We start from the raw sequence: 25,832 nt of genomic DNA, 5'->3' as shown, positions 1-25,832 counted from the left end.
CTACAGTGTAGGTCTAAACAACCTGTCTAAAGGTGTCCTTACTTATAACCAGTTGTGATAATCGGTTCCGTTGTATTGAAAAACTCTCCTAGTTCACTTTTTAGTTAATAGTGATGAGATGCCAAGTTTTTTTCATGAATATATAGTAATTCCAAATTGTACGGAAATCTCTTATTAGATGATTCTATGGCAAAAAATAAGAAAAAAGTTCATACAAACATAGGTCAGAAAAGGATTCGTTAGCGAGTTTCAGCTTGTGAAACATTTAGCCCTTCTTTCTGCTCTCTCTGTGAAATTAAACTGTACTAAAATTCTTAGGGTACAAATCGAGGGGTAAATTTGTTGCTTTTATATATATATTTTGATCTAAGAAATTCAATAAAAGCGGCCCTAAACCTCTATCTCACTTAGGTTTAAAAAAAACGAGTAAAACACAAAAATGTTTGTCGGAAAATACACTTTTTTAGATTTGGAATAAAATTACTTTGTTAATTTATCATTAAACAAATAAAAATTTCTAGTTAACTTTATAGTTTAATTTAATTCTGAGAAAATTGATATAAATAACTTCTATTAAAATTAAACTCAAATTTGAGAAGTTCAGCTTCAATAAAAAGACTAAACACACAAACTGGTTCAGAAAAGTGATCTATATTTGGTATTACTTTGTATATTTGGAATGTTCACAAACCATTAATGTGGTAATGTAACTTATCACATTAGACCAAGTATGTTTACAGTATCAAGCACTTATATACATCATCAATAGTTTCTAATTTATACGATTTTAAAGAAACTAATCAAATATGAACGTTTTAAAATTTGCCTGCATTCATAGAGCATGTTGACGACGGTAAAAGAATTTGGATGGAATGCGTAGGATTACATCTAATGCCTTTGTTTAATTTTTAGTTGGAAAATCTGGCATAAACATTTCAAAGATCTTTTCATATAAATAATTTATCATAACTTTTATTATGTTAATTCTATATATTAAAAAAATAAAGATAATTTATCTAATGCTGTTATATTTATGCACTTTAGTTTTCGTAATAAATAATAGAATAAACATCTTGGTTTTTTTTGTAGACTAAGCAGTATTTTCTTTCTCTCAATTTTTTTAAAATGTGAATATTTTGACCCAAAATGGCGATAGTGTTCTTTATTTTTTAGTTTTCTATTATTTCACTTCATTCACCGATATGTCATTGAAAGATACAATCTCTTTGTAAACAAATGCATATAGAGTTTTGTAGTTGAATGGATGGAGATAATGGCGAAAAAAAGTGTCGAAGTTCAAGTCTTGGATAGTGATTTCTCTCTGTTACTTCGTGAATCAGTTACTTATGAAATTAAAATGGAATCTCGTTCTGCAAAGTCAAGATTTAGGACATTTATTATGATATGCATATTTTTAGCGTTAAGTGGTATTATTTATTTCGGTTATTTTTGTTCAGATCAAGTTTGTGCTTTGACAGCTCAAAAATCAGCATCTTGGACCGAATGGACGTTAAAATTTCCTCCTATTCAAGATAATTTAGGTAAACCTTTAGAAGCCATTCATACAAATCCAATTAACTCTAAAGTAACCAATCCGGGTTTAAGTTATGATGACGTACTGAATGAAAATTTTCAATTTGATATGAATGCCCACGATGTTATGGTGTTTTTACATATTCAAAAAACCGGTGGTACATCTTTTGGTAGACATCTAGTTCAAGATTTAGATTTGCAACGACCTTGTACATGTCAAAGAAAAAGAAAAAGGTGTTATTGTTTTCGTCCTAATAGAAATGAAAACTGGTTGTTTAGTAGATATTCTACCGGTTGGAAATGTGGTCTTCATGCTGACTGGACCGAATTAACTAGTTGCGTCGATTCAGAATTGGATAAAAATGAGGGAGATTCTATTAAAAGAAGGTATGTTGTTGCTCATCATTTTCTATCATAACCTATAACTTTGATAGTAGGTGAACTATTTTTCACTATTTTAAACACATCTCTTTTAATTTTAATTGCCTACGAATTGAGTTGTTTTCCTTAAATATTTTTCACTTAGTAGTTGTAAAAATAAGAAAATGAGATATTAAAATCAATATTTTAGTATTTTAATTGAAGCTACAGTTAAATATATAGCTTCTATTAAGTACAGACAAATACCAGGTTAAGAATCAAAGTCCGAACTGGGAACAGTCTCCTGTTATAACCTTTAAACCAAGAGTTGTGTTAATACGTTTTCTTTAGAATGAAGTAGTGTTTCAAAAATAATCAAAAGAATTGCGGTAGCATAAGTTTATAATTTGAAATGAAATTGTAGGTGCATTTCTAAACCTTTTATAATATGTAGAACATATGTTTGGCCATTTTATTAAGTCATTTGTAACAAAATCAAATCTTATTCAAAGCACCTCAATAAAAGCTAATCATGTTACCTTTATTGAATATCTATTATGCTTGTATTTATTCCTATCCAAATTCAAGGTAATTCTGAGCAATTATTTAATCAACATAAATAATAATCGTACTTTAATATACCATATTGATATACCAATATATTATATACTATATTTGCTTAGGATCAGGAAAATTCAAGATCTAAATGTTACAAAGCAGGTTTGTACTGCGGGTGACCTGTGCAAGGTCAAAGTTTGCGGTGTGTTATTAATATTCTAGTCGATTAGCTATCAATTCTGTAAGTTACGATATCGATTCAGAAGCTAATCCATTTTGTGGAGAGAGGTTAGGGCTAAGATTAGAGTTATAGTTAAGGTTATACTTTTTATGGAGAGAGGAATAAACAGTAAACCGTAATAGTCATCAGAGTCTGACTTGTAGTCAGCCATTGAAAATGACTGACGGCATTCTTTATAACATGATTATCCATTGTACACATGATTAATAGCATGGAACATGTGGTCTCTCTCTCTCACTCTATTATTGTCTGTGTTTCCATTTAAACATAAATTCCGCTAATTGTCCTATGAGTTAACCGTTTGAATGTCAGGATAAAGATAACCATAATTTGCGCTAGAACTTCAGGGTATTGATCTATTTGTACTCTGTTAATCTCATTTAATTTATTAAAATCGCGGTTAGTTTGTACTGGAGTGTTGTATATTGATTCTGTGTGTTTCATTCTACATGTATATTGATAGTATTTGGTTTTAGATGGCTGTGTGGACAAATTATTGACATCGTCATATCATATGTCATATTCTACATAATTTTCTGGGTAAATTGTATTTTTTTAAATTTATAAATTGAAAACAACATGATATACAATGGTTTCAATAATACCTCTGATTGCCAAGATAAAAACGCTTGACAGTTTTTAGCACAAATTGACTGATAGCCAAAGGGTTAAGTATTGCCTTAGCATGGTAATTTATCTCTAACCTCTCTAAACAAAAGTCTAACCTTAACCTTTCTCTCCACTGAATGAATTAGCATCCGATTAGGTCTTAACAACTTAAAGAACTCAAAAACTGGTCTTGAAAACCCAAAAAACTGATAGAGTACTGATAACACATTGTGGTCTTTGACCTTCCACGGGTCACCTGCTTTCTGATATTACAGTTTGTGTTTATCTTATCGTAAGCATATCTGTTATCGTGTATTAAAGTATGAAGAAAATTGAAGTCGAATTAAGTAATTGCTTAGAGTTACCAAATCGTAATATTTTCTCTTGGGGCTTAATCAGAAAAGTTAGAATGACCTTTAAAAATACAAAAATGGGCTTGTCAGATCATTGTTTGACACTAACAAATATGAATCAGCGTTATTACTAACCTATTTAGAAGATTAAAAACATTAACTTTTCCTAAATTATTATGTTTATAAATTTGCTATCATTTACTAAAAAGAATAGTAAGATTATTAAAAAAAACAAAAAAAAAACTATATTCACTTTTTGCAGTGGATGCATATTCAGATCAAACCTGAAATGCATCCATTGTCAGTTTTAATAAATTATCTAATCATTTAAAAATAAATTTTACCAGCAATTTATTTCTTTTAAAGAAAAAGTATTACCGTTGATACATTTTTAAATTATACCAATTAAAAATAAAAATATTAAAAAATTACTGAATTTTTTATTTCTTGTTTAATGGTCCATTAATTCTCATAATTTTCAATAATGCTTTCTGAATTATTTTGTAGGGTTTTTTACTTTCTTGTATGAAGTAAAGGAAGGGTACTTACGTATTAACGCCATTGCAGCTACAGCTTTATTTTAAAACAAAGTAGTCAGTCGGATTTCGGTGGAAAATGGGCCGATATAGAGTTTAACATAGATTTAAAACAGTCTCCTTATTTATTTTATAAATATAATATAACCAAACTTAACCTACACTCGCTTCGCTCACTAACCTTGACTAATTAACACCGTAATTTTTTGAGTATTTATTTAATAAAGTAATTATTGTTATTTAAATAATAAATAATTGCAATAATTACTGAATTTATTAAATAAATACTAAATAAATTACGTTGTTAATTAGTCAAGGTTAAAGTTTGGTTAAATTATATTTATAAAATAAATAAATATAAATAACCATTTATTAAAATTAATAAAGAGACTCAATAAAATAAATACTCAATTTTAAATAAAGCTGTAGCTGCGGTGGCGTTAATACGTAAGTACCAAAGGAAGTATTGTGACAATAAAAAATTTCGGTTTTCAGATTTCAATGGAAATAACCATTTTGACTAGTTTCGGCATGACATCTGTACATATGTACGTATGTATCTTCCATAACTCAAAAACGATTACCCATAGGATGTTGAAATTTTGGATTTAGGATTGTTGTAGCATCTAGTTGTGCACCTTCCCCTTTGATTGCAAACATCCGTACCAAAAGTGTTCAAAAAAGCCTGAAATCAAAAAAATTTTGATTTTGGCCTTTTTCTTAATTGCATTCATTGAAAGCTTTTCAACGTTATATCATAAGTGGTACTTATTTTCATCGGTTCCAGGGTTATAGCTGTATAAAATGTTATTTAATGAAATATTTGCATCTTACAAGGGGAATGAGCATCGGTTCAAATCAGACTTCATCTCCTTTTTTTTACAATTTAAATATATTGATTTATTAATAATTATTAACCTCTGATCATATTAAAAAAATTTACAATAAATAATAATTCAGTAATAACAATAAAACAAATATATATATGTATATATATTGAAAAAATATCAGAAGTTATTAATGAAATAAAATTTTATGAACTTTTCATTTTAAAAAAATGTGTATATAAATTTAATAGGCGTACAAGGAAGACATGTAGTGTCCACATCAGATATTTTGTATTATGTATCTTTTCATGTATTAATCGTAAGTTTATATTTGAAATAATTAATTTTGTATATTGTGATCTGCTTTGATAAAGTTTCCCTTGATCTTTCCACGCAAATTCTGGGTTTGTTATTTTTGTTATAATTTATTCATGGATTAGCCTATCTTCCCATTTCTGATGTGATGTGTACCTAATGTTTTATTCTGTAATAATCAGAATAAATATTTATTTATAGTTTTGTGATAAGTGACGCTCATTATATTGGTTTGACCTTTGTTACGATTATTTTTCTCGTGTAAAAATTCAAAATACGCCAAGTATTTTTTGACTTTCAAAACTGCTTTGCAAATCTATCTTACATTGACAGTTTTTTACATTATGGTAAAAATTTATAATATCTCATGCCTCCAAATCTATATTTTATTTTATTTTTTTTAAATTTATTCACATCTTTTATTATAACACAACTATCCAAAAAGGAGCGTAATGTATTTATGGTGTATGTATGTATGTTTGTTCTGCAATAGCAGCTCAACGGCTGAACTGATTTAAGATGCATGACCCCTGCGCTGGAATCTTTACGTTACCAGGACTGTCATAGGCTATAAAATAATATATATATAAATTTAATTTTTTTTTTTTTTTTTGTCTTCAGTCATTTGACTGGTTTGATGCAGCTCTCCAAGATTCCCTATCTAGTGCTAGTCGTTTCATTTCAGTATACCCTCTACATCCTACATCCCTAACAATTTGTTTTACATATTCCAAACGTGGCCTGCCTACACAATTTTTCCCTTCTACCTGTCCTTCCAAAATTAAAGCGACTATTCCAGGATGCCTTAGTATGTGGCCTATAAATCTGTCTCTTCTTTTAACTATATTTTTCCAAATGCTTCTTTCTTCATCTATTTGCCGCAATACCTCCTCATTTGTCACTTTATCCACCCATCTGATTTTTAACATTCTCCTATAGCACCACATTTCAAAAGCTTTTAACCTTTTCTTCTCAGATACTCCGATTGTCCAAGTTTCACTAACATATAAAGCGACACTCCAAACATACACTTTCAAAAATCTTTTCCTGACATTTAAATTAATTTTTGATGTAAACAACTTATATTTCTTACTGAAGGCTCGTTTAGCATGTGCTATTCGGCATTTTATATCGCTCCTGCTTCGTCCATCTTTAGTAATTCTACTTCCCAAATAACAAAATTCTTCTACCTCCATAATCTTTTCTCCTCCTATTTTCACATTCAGTGTCCATCTTTGTTATTTCTACTACATTTCATTACTTTTGTTTTGTTCTTGTTTATTTTCACGCGATAGTTCTTACGTAGGACTTCATCTATGCCGTTCATTGTTTCTTCTAAATCCTTTTTATTCTCGGCTAGAATTACTATATCATCAGCAAATCGTAGCATCTTTATCTTTTCACCTTGTACTGTTACTCCGAATCTAAATTGTTCTTTAACATCATTAACTGCTAGTTCCATGTAAAGATTAAAAAGTAACGGAGATAGGGAACATCCTTGTCGGACTCCCTTTCTTATTACGGCTTCTTTCTTTTGTTCTTCTATCTCTGTATTTGAACCCTAATTTTTTTAAAATGCAGAACATTTTATTCCAGTCTACGTTATCGAATGCCTTTTCTAGGTCTATAAACGCCAAGTATGTCGGTTTGTTTTTCTTTAATCTTCCTTCTACTATTAATCTGAGGCCTAAAATTGCTTCCCTTGTCCCTATACTTTTCCTGAAACCAAATTGGTCTTCTCCTAACACTTCCTCCACTCTCCTCTCAATTCTTCTGTATAGAATTCTAGTTAAGATTTTTTGATGCATGACTAGTTAAACTAATTCTATTTTGCTTAGGGTCAGCAAAGCAGAAGATGTCAGAAAGCATGTTTGGACAGCGGGTGACCCGGACAAGGTCAAATTCTGCACCACATTGCTAATACTTTAGTCTGTTAACTACCAGTTTTGTGAGTTTTGGCAACATGTTAGATTGCTAATCCGTTCTGTGGGTAAAGATTAGGAGGGTTAAGGTTGGATTAGAGTTAAAACAGTTAGTCTTTTAGATAACTTTCCTTATAAATAAAAATTTGATGGTGAGAGATCTGAAAACTGTACAGGAGATATTAAGGTGATCACCTGAAAATTTGCACGATTATATACTCAAAGCAATAGTGTGGCCATGCACCCATCAGTCTTGTAACGGTTTTTGAAATTTGTGATAATTTCTGAATAAAGTTCTGCAATTAATATTTTTATGAAATAATGATGGGTTTGACCGTTCATAATCGTGAAATTATACACCAAAAGCCAGCGTTTTGATTACACGATGATCTTTCACGATAAATATGATCTCAGGATTCATAATTTATTGTTTTGAGAAAATAAAACCACGTATCCAGTAAGAAGATTTTATCTAACTATAGAAAATTTTTTGAAAAACACATATTATATCAAATAATCCTTTGTAGTGTGGAAATCATGTATTAAAATTATGTTCTGTAGGTTTTATTTTACCGTTTGAATTTGATATATACGTAACCTGAGTTTATTTTTGTCCTTTATGATCAACTGGTCCCATCTGTTTCCCGAGTCACTTTCTTAGAAAAATAAAAGGTACAGTGAGTGACATTGCTTTTATGTGTAATGTCGCAACCATCAATGTAACACTTACAGGTGACAACTGCATTTAATGAGGGGATTACATCTGTTTTAAACGTTGAATGTATGTATTTGATTTATTTAGAATTGTATTATCGGGAAAATTTGCTGTAACAACATCCTGGAATTGAGAATAAGATGGAGCGATTAAATAATGTTCTGCAAATGCGTGGCTTGTGAAAACATTATGCTTATAGTTCTGTGAAACTACTGACACAGATGAGGGACGCAAAGTTTTATAATATGAATACATTTTGATCGTGTCTAGTATAGTCTGAGCAAATTATTTGTCTTGCAGGTTAGGATGTGTATCTGCAAATGCATTGTATAAATCCATTTTTGCCTTATAATAATCTATAAACGGTTAAAAAATTAAAACGATGTACTTTCTGATATTAAAACTTTGGTTTATTAAATTATGAAGCGAATTAAAAGTATTGTATTTTATATTCAATATAACGGGGTATACTGTATTTATTTTATCAGTATTTATGAAACTTATCTGTGATGCAGAGTACAACGGTTGTGTTGTTGTAAATTAAAAATTATAATTAAATAATTATTATAAATTAGTAGTTATCAAATATTTATAATATTATAAAAATAGAATTTTAAAAATAATAGTTAAAAATTAAAAAAAAAAAAAAAAAAAAAATAGAACAAATGATTTCTTAATTGTTATTTTAAAAAGGAACTGTTACATCAACATTGATTTTTTTTAAGTTATATATTATATAAGTTAGAATCTTGGAGAACTGCATCAAACCAGTTAAATGACTGAAAACAAAAAAAAAAAATATTATATAACTGTACTCCCAAAAAAATCATTTTGTTTAATACCCCTACATGGAATTTTCTGAGGTTTGAAATTTTTAGAAAATGTAAAAAGCTTTTTAAGACGTATCTTTATGTTACCTAAAACGTTAAAAATCAGTTCTATTATTTTCAAAGGAAATAAATTATATCTTGTAAAGAGATTTCAGAGTAAGTTTTACTCTTATCGGAAAGTTGCTTGAACGCGTAGAGTTTTTTGTTTTATAATATGCCTTTAGAATGCTTGTACATATTTTATATTTTCACTAGTCGGTCTGTCTAGCCAGAAGTTGAACCCTCGACGCTCCCTATGGTCGCCGAGCTCGCTTCGTTTGACGTCCCCATCTATCCAGAGGGCCTCATCCTGTGGACTAGGTTTTATAATATGCCTTTAGAATGCTTGTACATATTTTATATTTTCACTAGTCGGTCTGTCTAGCCAGAAGTTGAACCCTCGACGCTCCCTATGGTCGCCGAGCTCGCTTCGCTTGCCGTCCCCATCTATCCAGAGGGCCTCATCCTGTGGACTAGGTTTTATAATATGCCTTTAGAATGCTTGTACATATTTTATATTTTCACTAGTCGGTCTGTCTAGCCAGAAGTTGAACCCTCGACGCTCCCTATGGTCGCCGAGCTCGCTTCGTTTGCCGTCCCAATCTATCCAGAGGGTCTCATCCTGTGGACCAGCACACCGTACGTTATCCTTACGGATGTCAGAATAATAGATAAAAAATAATTATAGTTTTCAGGCTTTATAGAAACCTGAAAAAGAAACTAAATTACAAAATATAAAATAACACTAACTACGGTAATTAAAGTACATACATCTTTGACGAAGAAATATTTATAACTTATTTCTTTGTCGTGGTGGCAGGAATATAATAATGAATTGAAATGATTAATCTATTTTTTCCTTAATGAATATCTTTAATTCACAACTTCATCCTCCATGGGGGCGAAGAAATAATGAATATTTTTAATTTCTGAACCTTCAAGGGAGCTAGGGTTTCGGTCGATGGCTTAAAACTTTCCCTCGACTAACACGAATATATCCTGCAAATTTTAAAGTAATCGATCGGTTGATTTTCGCGCAATGCGATAACAAAGTTTATTTATATATATTTCTGAATAATCGTGAACTGTTAGATCGGGTGTGGACCTGATTCATGCAAAATTTAGCCTTGAATCTATTAACAAATACCCTGTTTAAATTTTGAAAATAGGACGATTGTTTGCAGAGATATTTTAAGAGCACCTCATTACATCTCTCAAAACAGTGTCCTAGCGGCTCCTCGTTTGTTACCAGTTGATGGTGGCGATTGGTTTAGCCTCTTACGACGTGCTCTCGTGCCTCACACGCAGTTCCCACGGGAAGCCCATCATTGTTAAACAAAAATCTTTTAAATTTATTAAATGTAAATTTAATTCTATTATTTGTGTAATATGTATTTAGTGCAGATTTTCCGGTTGAAGCACAAACCTTAATGAACTGTGAGTCTCTATCACTGCGTGAGCTGTTATTCAGACAAATGATTCGAATCGTTCAGTCAAACCCAGCTCGCGCAATGATACTCATAGTTTGTGCTTCAAATCTCCCAAATCTTTTTCCGAGATGAAATATATCTAAAAACCTTCTCAGTTATGCCAAGAAACACGAGTAAAAATTTGGTTTCGATTAATCGAGTAGTTTTTTTGTTTATCCCGAACAAAAAAAGACCCTCTTCCTGTTTATATAGTAGTAGCTTATAAATGCTGGGAAAAAATTAAATTTTTACATCTACTCCGAGATGACACCGTTTTTGTCACCTTTACTAACTTCAAATTACATGAAAGTTCATTTATACTCGCTTGGATCAATATTTAGCCTTTCTTTAACTTCCGGTTTCTCCAGATCCGTTTTAAAAGCACAGGATGCCGAGCAACCTAAGTTAAATTACCTAAGTAAAAAGCATTTTTTTCCGTGAGTACATTTTTAATATAGAGCCTCAATCTTCTTGAAGTTAAAAAAAAGTACTGAAGCGGTGTTAGCGGGAGGACTCTTGTAATCCGATTTTTTTTTTTTTTTTGGTTTGTATTCAGTTATTTGACTGGTTTGATGCAGCTCTCCAAGATTCCCTATCTAGTGCTAGTCGTTTCATTTCAGTAAACCTTCTACATCCTACATCCCTAACAATTTGTTTTACATATTCCAAAAGCGGCCTGCCTACACATTTTTTTCCTTCTACCTGTCCTTCCAATATTAAAGCGACTATTCCAGGATGGCTTAGTATGTGGCCTATAAGTCTGTCTCTTCTTTTAACTATGTTTTTCCAAATGATTCTTTCTTCATCTATTTGCCGCAACATCCCTCTTCATTTGTCGCTTTATCCACCCGTCTGATTTTTAACATTCTCCTATAGCACCGCATTTCAAAAGCTTCTAATCTTTTCTTCTCAGATATTCCGATCGTCCAAGTTTCACTTCCATATAAAGCGACGCTCCAAACATTTTTTTTTTTTGTCTTCAGTCATTTGACTGGTTTGATGCAGCTCTCCAAGATTCCCTATCTAGTGCTAGTCGTTTCATTTCAGTATACCCTCTACATCCTACATCCCCAACAATTTGTTTTACATACTCCAAACGTGGCCTGCCTACACAATTTTTCCCTTCTACCTGTCCTTCCAAAATTAAAGCGACTATTCCAGGATGCCTTAGTATGTGGCCTATAAGTCTGTCTCTTCTTTTAACTATATTTTTCCAAATGCTTCTTTCTTCATCTATTTGCCGCAATACCTCCTCATTTGTCACTTTATCCACCCATCTGATTTTTAACATTCTCCTATAGCACCACATTTCAATAGCTTCTAACCTTTTCTTCTCAGATACTCCGATCGCCCAAGTTTCACTTCCATATAAAGGAACGCTCCAAACGTATACTTTCAAAATTCTTTCCTGACATTTAAATTAATTTTTGACGTAAACAAATTATATTTCTTACTGAAGGCTCGTTTCGCTTGTGCTATTCGGCATTTTATATCGCTCCTGCTTCGTCCATCTTTAGTAATTTTAGCATTTAAAGCATTTTCAGACGGCCGGGAATCATTTGAGGACGATCCACGTTCTGCAAGACCGTTAACATCAAAAGGTTGAGCGAATCAGAGACGTGGTACGGTACTACCGGCGATCAACTGTCAGAATGATTGCAGAACGATTGAAAATTTTAACCGTCCGTCAAATTTTGACAAACGTCAAAATCGGACGTGAAAAAGTTTGTGCAAAACCGGTCCCAAAAAACCTCACTGTTGAACAGAAAAACAACAGGGTGGAAGTGGGCCGCGATCTTCTAGAGCGAATTGAAACCGGAATACCGGTGATGAATATTGTATATTTGAGTACGACCCAGAAACTAAACGCCAGAGCAACGAGCGGCACATTTCAAACACCGTGTCTCCAGAAGGCAAAAAAAAGTAAATCAAAAGTCACAACCGCGCTAATTTGTTTCTTTCCGATAGTAATGGCATTGTCCATAAGGAGTCTTTTCCTACAGGACAGAGTGTAAATCAATATGTTTACCGAACGATTCTTGAAAGACTGCTTTAAAAAGTTATCCGCGTGATACAAGCCGTCAAAGACAACCGGATGCCGCATCATGACGATGCACTTTGTCACACTGCACTCTCAATTAATGAGTTTTTGGCAAAGAAAAACGTTCCTGTAATTCATGAACCGCCTTATTCATCTGACTTGAGTCCCTGCGACTTTCGTGTTCCCGACTTTAAAAAAATACCTCAAAGGACACCGTTTTGGAACGGTAACAAAAACATAACTAAAAATATAACCGACCATCTGAAGGATTTTGCGGTTTCTCAGTTCCAACATCGATATGAAAAGTAGGAAAACAGTTCGAAGTGTTGCGTGGCTTCACGAGGGAACTATTTCGAAGGTGATATATAACTGGATTGTCAATAAAACGTTTTTCTAAACTCATTACTTTATTTACAGATCTCTTATCTCTAAGTTTGAGGCCCAAAAATCTCCAAACTACTACATCGATTTCATTAAAATTTGATTTGAATTACTCGATTCGTTCTTGAGCGATCAGTATCGGGTAATCTCGGCCGGACTACTTGAAGTCTGAGTATTTTTATTGCGGTTACTGTGGGACTTTTATGTGCTCTAATAAGAAAAAACAAATATGGTAATCGAAAAGCTGTTTTTCGCATAAGATTAGATTTTTATTCAGGAATCATAAATACAGTTCATATATCCAAAATCTCTTATTTATTTAATAAAATGTATTTGGAGGTGTTGAAAACCCCTATTTAAAAACGATAAAGGTAGCGTCGCCGCCTCTTTGTCAAGTTGTCATACTTGCCAGAAGAGGCGCTAATTACGCCTTTCGATGTAAATAATTGTAACCGTTTATTAATAATAACTTGTTTATTAATTTTAAACGATTGACATCAGCTGACGGCTTTTTTCTTCAGAAGAAATAATCACGATTACCGATTCAAAAATTTAGCGATTTTATAATTCTGAAATCTTTGAAAAGCTTGAAAATTTGTTAATTGAAAAATTTCGTTTGAATTTAAAACCCGTTGTTTGTTACCTGTTGTTGGTGTCACATCAAGTAACCGATAACCGACGACCGATTTTCACGTAATAAAAATAAAATATGTTTATATTGTTGTTAAAATGTACAGCAGGAACGGTTTATGTTTTTATATTTTGTGCGAAATTTATTATTTATTTTTTTATTGTGCGAAATAGACGGAATACCTGTAGAATTACTGCGCAGTGCAGGTGAGGAAGCGATTGATAGATTATACAAACTGGTGTGCAATATTTATGAAAAATAGGAATTTCCGTCAGACTTCAAAAAAAGTGTTATAGTAATGATACCAAAGAAAGCAGGGGCAGATAAATGTGAAGAATACAGAACAATTAGTTTAACTAGTCACGCATCAAAAATCTTAACTAGAATTTTATACAGAAGAATTGAGAGGAGAGTGGAGGAAGTGTTAGGAGAAGACCGATTTGGTTTCAGGAAAAGTATAGGGACAAGGGAAGCAATTTTAGGCCTCAGATTAATAGTAGAAGGAAGATTAAAGAAAAACAAACCGACATACTTGGCGTTTATAGACCTAGAAAAGGCATTCGATAACGTAGACTGGAATAAAATGTTCAGCATTTTAAAACAATTAGGGTTCAAATACAGAGATAGAAGAACAATTGCTAACATGTACAGGAACCAAACGGCAACAATAACAATCGAAGAACATAAGAAAGAAGCCCTAATAAGAAAGGGAGTCCGACAAGGATGTTCCCTATTGCCGTTACTTTTTAATCTTTACATGGAACTAGCAGTTAATGAGGTTAAAGAACAATTTAGATTCGGAGTAACAGTACAAGGTGAAAAGATAAAGATGCTACGATTTGCTGATGATATAGTAATTCTAGCCGAGAGTAAAAAGGATTTAGAAGAAACAATGAACGGTATAGATGAAGTCCTACGCAAAAACTATCGCGTGAAAATAAACAAGAACAAAACAAAAGTAATGAAATGTAGTAGAAATAACAAAGATGGACCACTGAATGTGAAAATAGGAGGAGAAAAGATTATGGAGGTAGAAGAATTTTGTTATTTGGGAAGTAGAATTACTAAAGATGGACGAAGCAGGAGCGATGTAAAATGCCGAATAGCACAAGCTAAACGAGCCTTCAGTAAGAAATATAATTTGTTTACATCAAAAATGAATTTAAATGTCAGGAAAAGATTTTTGAAAGTGTATGTTTGGAGTGTCGCTTTATATGGAAGTGAAACTTGGACGATCGGAGTATCTGAGAAAAAAAGATTAGAAGCTTTTGAAATGTGGTGCTATAGGAGAATGTTAAAAATCAGACGGGTGGATAAAGTGACAAATGAAGAGGTATTGCGGCAAATAGGTGAAGAAAGTAGCATTTGGAAAAATATAGCTAAAAGAAGAGACAGACTTATAGGCCACATACTAAGGCATCCTGGAATAGTCGCTTTAATATTGGAAGGACAGGTAGAAGGGAAAAATTGTGTAGGCAGGCCACGTTTGGAGTATGTAAAACAAATCGTTGGGGATGTAGGATGTAGAGGGTATACTGAAATGAAACGACTAGCACTAGATAGGGAATCTTGGAGAGCTGCATCAAACCAGTCAAATGACTGAAACAAAAAAAAAAAAAAAAAAAAAAGTGCGAAATTTATACTCGATCGGCTTATTTTGGTCGTTTGTGGAAAGGTATTTAGTCCATTTTTCAATTTAAAATTTTTTCGGCAGCCCGTTTAAAAAAAAAAAATGATTTGTAGTTATATTAAAGTTCTCTTGAACTGTGTTAAGTATGTGAATTTGATAACGAAGGTTTTGTATTTCGCTTGTCTGATCGATTTTGATTCTTTTGTTATACGCGTTGTTTATTAATCTAAAATTAGCATCAGCCGATTTATATTTTGCGATCTATCCAACTTTACTCGGCTAAAGAGTTCAAGTAAACAAACTGCGCGTATGAGTGTTCAGGCGGTCGATTCACAACCATCTCCTGTAAATCCTGATGCGTATACTAGAAACTATGCGAGTTAATAATTCACTAACCACGCGCTATTATATTTTAAATATATAATTTATTAATAATCTAGTATAATTTACTACTTTTAGTTTTTTTAAGAGATGAAATCGTCAGTTGTATGCAAACAATAAAATTTTACTAATATCTTAGATTAGATTTATATCGTAATAAACAAATAATAAATTTAATTCGGTTACGTCATCTGATTCCGAGTAGTGCTGACCGTGTTTAGAGATACAACGGGAGGCTGAAAAATTTGTTATCGATTATATTATATCCGATTCCCAAAAATGCGGTTCAACAGTATCGATTATATGTTTTATACGATCTTTCAATTCCTGGTGGGCCGTTTTATCGACGGTGTAAAAGCATAAAATTTTAATAGCAGTATTTTCTGACGCTACGTAACATTTATTCGATTTGTCTCCAAATTAACTCGATCTGGGCGAGTTCATAATGATAGGGAAGTAATCGAGGCACGGTTTCGCCACTGGATCTTGTTGACCCGTCGGTTTTATACGCGTTAAAATTACTTTTAATCCGCGAAACCCTTTGCGATAATCGGACCTTAAGTTCATCCTTTTCAAAAACTCCTTTTGGACTAACACGCATTTTTATATCGTTCTTTTTGAAAGACACGGCTGGAATATTTTCCTTTTTATATAAATTATAAGGGACGTTATCCGAGACAATCGAATTATCTACTAGAAGAGGTAACACCGCTAAACCGTTTAAAATAAATAAAATTTTTTTATATTTTTTTTATGAATCGCGTTATCTTTTTTTTTGTTTGTATTCAGTCATTTGACTGGTTTGATGCAGCTCTCCAAGATTCCCTATCTAGTGCTAGTCGTTTCATTTCAGTATACCCTCTACATCCTACATCCCCAACGATTTGTTTTACATATTCCAAACGTGGCCTGCCTACACAATTTTTCCCTTCTACCTGTCCTTCCAATATTAAAGCGACTATTCCAGGATGTGGCCTATAAGGCTGTCTCTTCTTTTAACTATATTTTTCCAAATGCTTCTTTCTTCATCTATTTGCCGCAATACCTCTTCATTTGTCACTTTATCCACCCATCTGATTTTTAACATTCTCCTATAGCACCGCATTTCAAAAGCTTCTAATCTTTTCTTCTCAGATACTCCGATCGTCCAAGTTTCACTTCCATATAAAGCGACGCTCCAAACGTATACTTTCAAAAATCTTTTCCTGACATTTAAATTAATTTTTGATGGAAACAAATTATATTTTTGACTGAAAGCTCGTTTCGCTAGTACTATTCGGCATTTTATATCGCCCCTGCTTCGTCCATCTTTAGTAATTCTACTTCCCAAATAACAAAATTCTTCTACCTCCATAATCTTTTCTCCTCCTATTTTCACATTCAGCGGTCTATCTTTGTTATTTCTACTACATTTCATTACTTTTGTTTTGTTTTTGTTCATTTTCACGCGATAGTTCTTGCGTAGGACTTCATCTATGCCGTTCATTGTTTCTTCTAAATCCTTTTTACTCTCGGCTAGAATTACTATATCATCGGTAAATCGTAGCATCTTTATCTTTTCACCTTGTACTGTTACTCCGAATCTAAATTGTTGTTTAACATCATTAACCGCTAGTTCCATGTAAAGATTAAAAAGTAATGGAGATAGGGAACATCCTTGTCGGACTCCCTTTCTTATTAGGGCTTCTTTCTTATGTTCTTCAATTGTTATTGTTGCTGTTTGGTTCCTGTACATGTTAGCAATCGTTCTTCTATCTCTGTATTTGAACCCTATTTTTGTTAAAATGCTGAACATTTTATTCCAATCTACGTTATCGAAAGCCTTTTCTAGGTCTATAAACGCCAAGTATGTCGGTTTGTTTTTCTTTAATCTTCCTTCTACTATTAATCTGAGGCCTAAAATTGCTTCCCTTGTCCCTATACTTTTCCTGAAACCAAATTGGTCTTCTCCTAACACTTCTTCCACTCTCCTCTCAATTCTTCTGTATAAAATTCTAGTTAAGATTTTTGATGCGTGACTAGTTAAACTAATTGTTCTCTATTCTTCACATTTATCTGCCCCTGCTTTCTTTGGTATCATGACTATAACACTTTTTTTGAAGTCTGACGGAAATTCCCCTTTTTCATAAATATTACACACCAGTTTGTATAATCTATCAATCGCTTCCTCACCTGCACTGCGTAGTAATTCTACAGGTATTCCGTCTATTCCAGTAGCCTTTCTGCCATTTAAATCTTTTAATGCTCTCTTAAATTCAGATCTCAGTATTGTTTCTCCCATTTCATCCTCCTCTATAACACCATTTTCTAATTCATTTCCTCCGTATAACTCTTCAATATATTCCACCCATCTATCGATTTTACCTTTCGTATTATATATTGGTGTACCATCTTTGGCTCCAAACATATACAAAAAAAATCTTTTCCTGACATTTAAATTAATTTTTGACGTAAACAAATTATATTTCTTACTGAAGGCTCGTTTAGCTTGTGCTATTCGGCATTTTATATCGCTCCCGCTTCGTCCATCTTTAGTAATTCTACTTCCCAAATAACAAAATTCTTCTATCTCCATAATCTTTTCTCCTCGTATTTTCACATTCAGTTGTTACCGAAACTGTCAAATTTGTTTTCAATTGATCTGCGGGGGTTTTAATTTTTTTTTAGGAAACCGGTAATTCGTTAGTACATTCATACTCGCGAATCGCATTGTACACTGAAGCAGCACAACTTCTCCTTATGTTACCGTTTTATTAACGACGTATCCAAAATCAACGCTGTTTGATTATTCTGTAATTCGCTTTTGTAAGCGTAACGATGTGTTTTTCCGATTGATTTTTTGCGACTTTTTTTTCGGAGGGGATATCAGTAATCGTGCATTATTATCGGTTGAATTGGTGTCACAGACTCGATGTCAAAATAATCGTAGAACTCAAGTCGTACAGACACAAACCTTCTTTCTTTTTCCTGTTTAGCCTCCGGTAACTACCGTTTAGATAATACTTCAGAGGATGAATGAGGAAGATATGTATGAGTGTGAATGAAGTGTAGTCTTGTACATTCTCAGTTCGACCGTTCCTGAGATGTGTGGTTAATTGAAACCCGACCGTCAAAGAACACCGGTATCCACGATCTAGTATTCAAATCCGTGTAAAAATATCTGGCTTTACTAGGACTTGAACGCTGGAACTCTCGACTTCCAAATCAGCCGATTTGGGAAGACGCGTTCACCACTAGACCAACCCGGCGGGTACAGACACAAACCTAGCGATACAGTACACTCGCGTTCCGGTAAACTTAAAAAAAAAAAATGCGTTATATTAATTTTAAATAACATTAGAGTAAATAAATAACAGAAACAAAAATGGAACACGAGAACAAAAGAGTGATCATAAGGATCATATGAAAAGATCGACGGTTTTAACAGAACTGAGAAGACGACCCCCCCCTTGTGGGCGCTGGAAGCCTTCAAGGGTGGTGGGGTAAAAGATCCACAGAAAATTGGGGGCATCTAGGCGGTCTAGGAAGTCAAGGGCTGATTAAAAAAGGCCAAAATTATGTTTTCCTGATATTTCACACTAAAATTTTAATTAGTATAGAGTAAAAAATTAATTAACGGGTAACTTATATTTTACAATCAAAAATGATCGTATTCAAACTACTTTTACTCTGTAACGAAGAGCCTTAGAGAAACGAATAAAAATAAATCAAAGCTTGAGTAATCTATTTTTTGACAGCACTTTTCAGATTTCAAAAATCTTCGAATTAAAAAGAAAAAAAATCAGCGAGAAGAAAGTTTTTCTTCACGTTTGATCGAGCGCTTGGGGGAAACGAAATTTTTTCAGTAAACTGCATTAAAATCGTTTAAAAGCTTAAGACTTTGCCTTTAATTTTTTTTTTGTATGTCTCTGTACGATTATTCTGTTCCGAAATATTCCACTTTAAAGAAAACGCCATTTTTGTTTTAAAGCGCAAACAATTTTAATAAAAATACTTTCAAATATGCGTTTTAATTGCTCTCATTTAAAATGTAAGTTTCAACTCAGAAATAAATAGGATACGCCACGTTTAAAAACAATAATTGCAATTATTATGTTTAACAGATGGTAAGTTTAAACAATTTTGGGGGGCACTAGAAAAGTTTTTATTCTCAATGTAGGAGGCGGGCGAAAAATTTTGAGAATCAATGCTTTAAGCCAACGTTTGTTTATTCTTTACTCTGTAAGCTAATTGAATATGATATAGTGAACAATATGCAACCCCCTCTTCTCCCACCACCCCTCAATGAAATCGGTGAGATGATTATGTGTATGACATGCAAGAGTGTTGTAATCTTGTACCGGCTCAGGTCGACCGTTCCGGAAATTTGTGGGTTAATTGAAGCTAACCACCAAAAAGAATTGAGAGGAGAGTGGAAGAAGTGTTAGGAGAAGACCAATTTGGTTTCAGGAAAAGTATAGGGACAAGGGAAGCAATTTTAGGCCTCAGATTAATAGTAGAAGGAAGATTAAAGAAAAACAAACCAACATACTTGGCGTTTATAGACCTAGAAAAGGCTTTCGATAACGTAGACTGGAATAAAATGTTCAGCATTTTAAAAAAATTAGGGCTCAAATACAGAGATAGAAGAACAATTGCTAACATGTACAGGAATCAAACAGCAACAATAACAATTGAAGAACATAAGAAAGAAGCCCTAATAAGAAAGGGAGTCCGACAAGGATGTTCCCTATCTCCGTTACTTTTTAATCTTTATATGGAACTAGCAGTTAATGATGTTAAAGAACAATTTAGATTCGGAGTAACAGTACAAGGTGAAGAGATAAAGATGCTACGATTTGCTGACTATATAGTAATTCTAGCCGAGAGTAAAAAGGATTTAGAAGAAACAATGAACGGCATAGATGAAGTCCTACGCAAAAACTATCGCATGAAAATAAACAAGAACAAAACAAAAGTAATGAAATGTGGTAGAAATAACAAAGATGGACCACTGAATGTGAAAATAGGAGGAGAAAAGATTATGGAGGTAGCAGAATTTTGTTATTTGGGAAGTAAAATTACTAAAGACGGACGAAGCAGGGGCGATATAAAATGCCGAATAGCACAAGCTAAACGAGCCTTCAGTAAGAAATATAATTTTTTTACATCAAAAATTAATTTAAACGTCAGTAAAAGATTTTTGAAAGTATACGTTTGGAGCGTCGCTTTATATGGAAGTGAAACTTGAACGATCGGAGTATCTGAGAAAAAAAGATTAGAAGCTTTTGAAATGCGATGCTATAGGAGAATGTTAAAAATCAGACGGGTGGATAAAGTGACAAATGAAGATGTATTGCGGCAAATAGATGAAGAAAGAAGCGTTTGGAAAAATATAGTTAAAAGAAGAGACAGACTTATAGGCCACATACTAAGGCATCCTGGAATAGTCGCTTTAATATTGGAAGGACAGGTAGTAGGAAAAAATTGTGTTGGCAGGCCACGTTTGGAATATGTAAGACAAATTGTTAGGGATGTTGGATGTAGAGGGTATACTGAAATGAAACGACTAGCACTAGATAGGGAATCTTGGAGAGCTGCATCAACAGTCAAATGACTGAAGACAAAAAGACAAAAGACATTTTGAAAAAATATCGAATTAAAAATTAAAGGTTTATTCGTGAGGTTTTTTTACGTAACAAATCATAGGTGCTTGATATGCACGGCATACGGCCTCGCCGTAGCTAGCGATTCCCTATTCACTGCTGCCACGGCTGCTGTTTACGGTTTTGCAGTTCGACCGCTTTAGAGGGAAGAGGAGGCGCATAGACGGCATCTTTTAGAAAACCCCACGAGTAAAAATCGTACCTGGCGATCGTTGAGGAATCCTATCGTTCAAAAATTCTCGAACGTACAAACTCCAGCGAGCGGTGCTCCGACCTGCTGGAAAATGAAATCTTCCGAATCGGCCTTTTAACTGAAAGAAAAGCCGCTTTTCAAGCGTACCGGGGTACGTTGTTCCCGTAATAGTCCTCTCTAAGAAAAAACGTACCCTTTCCCGAGAAATTATACAAAAAAACATTAACTTCGGGAGGGTCTGTCGTGTTGTACAAATTCACGTGGCTTCTCCGTACCCCGTATTCCAAAATTGTGGCGTGTTACCTTCCTGTTTAAATGAAAAGTAGTCTAGTCGCTAAACACCAAGCGTGTTACAAAAATGTCGTCTTTTACCGTCTTGTTCAGGACGAATTCTCAAAACTCCACGCCTCGTTGTTTTTCATCTTCGTAAACGGCTTGCAGTAACCGAATCCTGTCGGTTTCGTAAGAAAATATCCACGCAAAACACGCCAGATTCTGGGAACTTTTAATTGTCTACGGGCACACGGCGAGTTGATTTTCGGGGGTACGTGAGCGACTCTGACGGATGCGCTTTGACCCGCGGGGTCGACCGCTTGATTTTCATTTATAGAAACCCTGCGTCTAAATCGTCTATACCGTGGCCTAATGCTCTGAGCGGTAGGAGTATCAACACCGTACGCGCAACAGAAATAACGCCGAGTAGTAATTACTAATTCGCACTGCCCGAACGGGTAGAACGCAAATTATTGCTGCTGTGGAGTCGCCAATTTTTCCGACACTCAAGTGAACGAATTTCTGATGCTACCTAGCAGCAACCGCGTGAAACTCTTTCTAACGGTACTTCGTTCGATCAAAACGGATTAAAAGCCGAATAGGTACGAAATGTTAAAATCGTAAGCTTGTTTTAACGTCACGCTTTTATTTCATTATAATTACATGAAGACTGTAATTTTTTTTCGTTGCGATCGCTAACGATTCCATTTACATATTGTTTGGACTTCTTTTTCTTTTGCCAAAAGGTCTTTTGTTCCGTTCAGTCGATTACTTTCTTCCGTCCACCTATTCAGGTACGAAGTAAAGAAAGTATTGTGTTGGCGAAAAGTTTCGGTTTCCAAATAGCAACGGAAATTTTGACCATCCCTGAATCCATTTTGACTAGTTTCGGCTTGACTTATATACGTACATATGCGTTTTTGAGTCGCGCGTTGAAATTTTGTGTTTAGGACTGTTGTAACATCTAGTTCTACAGCTCTCCGTTTGATTGCAATCGGCTGGACCAAAAGTGTTTAAAAATGGCCCAAAATTCAAAAAATTTTGATTTTGGACTTTTTCTTAATCGCAGTAAGCCCTCGTCGAGAGCTTTTTAACGATATATCATTTACGGTGTTTAATTTTCATCGGTTCTAGAGTTACAGCCAAATAAATTTTAATTAATGAAGTATTTGGTTCTTAGAGAAGGGACATCGGTTCGAATTAGAATTTTATGTACTTTTCATTTAAATAAAAAAAGTGTAAATGTAATTTAATAGGCGTACAAGGAAGTCATGTGTTGTCCGCATCAGATTTTTTCTCTCTGGAAACTTATTTTTTTGTAACAATTTTGTAAATACATCTCTGTCTTCAGTTAAATCTTTAGAGATGTTTAATGTTTTTTAAATCGTATGATCTTTGCGGTTGTGTTTTCGTAAAAATCAAATATATGTTTCTTCAATCTGTTGTCGTGTAATTTTCATTTTCGGATTAAATCTCTAATTTTTTTTCCCTTTTCAATTAGTAAATTTAACTTTCAAATTTTGGTTTTTATATTTTTCTTAGAATTGTTTTCTCTACTTTGCTATTTTTTGTTTTGAAAAGCTATGTAAATATTCTGGACCAAATAGCGCTTCCGGTAAGACCGCAGGTTTGTAACGCCTTACGTTTGTATTATACTAGAGGATTTTTTTTGTATTCTGCTTCTCGTACTATTTTTAATTACTTGATCGGTACAAGGAAGTATTTTAATCGCGAAAAATTTCTGTTTCCAGATTTTGACGGAAATATCCATTTTGACTAGTTTCGGCGTGCGTATCTCGCGTAACTCAAAAACGATTAGCCGTAGGATGTTGAAATTTTGGATTTAGGAACCGATCTAATATCTAGTTGTGCACCTCCTCTTTTGTTTGCAGTCTACTCAGAGCCAAAAGTGTCCAAAAAAGTTCAAAATCAAAGAAAAATTTGGATTTTGGACTTTTTCTTAACCGCACTAATTAGTCCTCATCGACAGCTTTTCAACGATATATCATAAGCGGTACTTATTTGCATCGGTTCAGGGTTATAGCCAAATAAAATTTTAATTAATGAAATATTTTGATCTTACAAGGGCACATCGGTTCGAATCAGAATTTATCTCCTTTTTTTAAATTAAATTATTAACGTTTCATAAAAGTCGATAGATGGGTGGAATATATTGAAGAGTTATACGGAGGAAATGAATTAGAAAATGGTTTTATAGAGGAAGAAGAGGAAGTTGAGGAGGATGAAATGGGAGAAACAATACTGAGATCTGTATTTAAGAGAGCATTAAAAGATTTAAATGGCAGAAAGGCTCCTGGAATAGACGGAATACCTGTAGAATTACTGCGCAGTGCAGGGGAGGAGGCGATTGATAGATTATACAAACCGGTGTGTAATATTTATGAAAAAGGGGAATTTCCGTCAGACTTCAAAAAAAGTGTTATAGTAATGATACCAAAGAAATCAGGGGCAGATAAATGTGAAGAATACAGAACAATTAGTTTAACTAGTCATGCATCAAAAATCTTAACTAGAATTCTATACAGAAGAATTGAGAGGAGAGTGGAGGAAGTGTTAGGAGAAGACCAATTTGGTTTCAGGAAAAGTATAGGGACAAGGGAAGCAATTTTTGGCCTCAGATTAACAGTAGAAGAAGATTAAAGAAAAACAAACCAACATACTTGGCGTTTATAGACCTAGAAAAGGCATTCGATAACGTAGACTGGAATAAAATGTTCAGCATTTTAAAAAAATTAGGGTTCAAATACAGAGATAGAAGAACAATTGCTAACATGTACAGGAACCAAACAGCAACAGTAGCAATTGAAGAACATAAGAAAGAAGCCATAATAAGAAAGGGAGTCCGACAAGGATGTTCTCTATCTCCGTTACTTTTTAATCTTTACATGGAACTAGCAGTTAATGATGTTAAAAAACAATTTAGATTCGGAGTAACAGTACAAGGTGAAAAGATAAAGATGCTACGATTTGCTGATGATATAGTAATTCTAGCCGAGAATAAAAAGGATTTAGAAGAAACAATGAACGGCATAGATGAAGTCCTACGCAAGAACTATCGCATGAAAATGAACAAGAACAAAACAAAAGGAATGAAATGTAGTAGAAATAACAAAGATGGACCGCTGAATGTGAAAATAGGAGGAGAAAAGATTATGGAGGCGGAAGAATTTTGTTATTTGGGAAGTAGAATTACTAAAGATGGACGAAGCAGGAGCGATATAAAATGCCGAATAGCACAAGCTAAACGAGCCTTCAGTAAATTCGAGAAATATAAGTTGTTTACATCAAAAATTAATTTAAATGTCAGGAAAAGATTTTTGAAAGTGTATGTTTGGAGTGTCGCTTTATATGGAAGTGAAACTTGGACGATGGGAGTATCTGAGAAGAAAAGATTAGAAATGTGGTGCTATAGGAGAATGTTAAAAATCTGATGGGTGGATAAAGTGACAAATGAGGAGGTATTGCGGCAAATAGATGAAGAAAGAAGCATTTGGAAAAATATAGTTAAAAGAAGAGACAGATTTATAGGCCACATACTAAGGCATCCTGGAATAGTCGCTTTAATTTTGGAAGGACAGGTAGAAGGGAAAAATTGTGTAGGCAGGCCACGTTTGGAATATGTAAAAGAAATTGTTAGGGATGTAGGATGTAGAGGGTATACTGAAATGAAACGACTAGCACTAGATAGGGAATCTTGGAGAGCTGCATCAAACCAGTCAAATGACTGAAGACAAAAAAAAAAAATTAACGTTTCATTATAAATAATTTTTACGATGAATAATAAATCGACAATAAACAAAAGTCAGTTTTTAATGAAATAAAATTTTACGTATTTTTAAAAAATATGTAAATGTAATTTAATAGGCGTTCAAGGAAGTCGTGTGTTGTCCGCATCAAATTTTTTTAATTTATTCAGGTCGAAAATCATATAATTTTACCGCTTAATTTAAGCGGTTCGTTTACTTCATTTTACTAATTGACCAAAAATCAGTGTAGAGTTCTTCATTAGCGATGCAAATAGAACAAAAATTGTTTACGGAGCCGCGTTTATATTTTCAATTGTTGTTTTATGTTAGAAATCCTGTGTAATTTTGTAATTAAAATTTGACACGCTTCCCGTTATCCAATCGAGCTTAATTTTTGCAAAAAGCTTTGTTTCTGATGATAATATCGATATTTCATTTTCGATGTTTAATATCGTTCTAAATTGAATACGGCGTACATTTTGAAAACGTGTTTCTTTGTTTACATAAGGTTAAGAAATCGTATTTTTCGGTAAGGGTTTGTTGCGGCGGCGAAACGATATTAGCCCACCGTTCTGGTCAAGCG

General features: G+C 33.5%; 1 protein-coding gene across 1 annotated transcript in view; it reads left to right on the top strand.

Annotated features, from left to right (window-relative positions):
* The first annotated feature begins 1,257 nt into the window (after window positions 1-1,257).
* The window catches only part of Hs6st (heparan sulfate 6-O-sulfotransferase), a 120,107-nt gene continuing 95,532 nt past the window's right edge, over window positions 1,258-25,832 (top strand). The window contains exon 1 of the mRNA XM_075380020.1: window positions 1,258-1,920. Within this exon, the coding sequence (XP_075236135.1) occupies window positions 1,265-1,920 (656 nt within the window). The 5' untranslated portion in view covers window positions 1,258-1,264. The remainder of the gene's footprint in view (window positions 1,921-25,832) is intronic.

This window comes from Lycorma delicatula, chromosome 12, assembly GCF_047948215.1.
Source record: "Lycorma delicatula isolate Av1 chromosome 12, ASM4794821v1, whole genome shotgun sequence".
NCBI classification, from domain to species: Eukaryota; Metazoa; Arthropoda; class Insecta; order Hemiptera; family Fulgoridae; genus Lycorma; species Lycorma delicatula.
The sequence above is the reverse complement of the archived record's forward strand: the minus strand, read 5'-3'. Positions and strand labels throughout refer to the sequence as shown.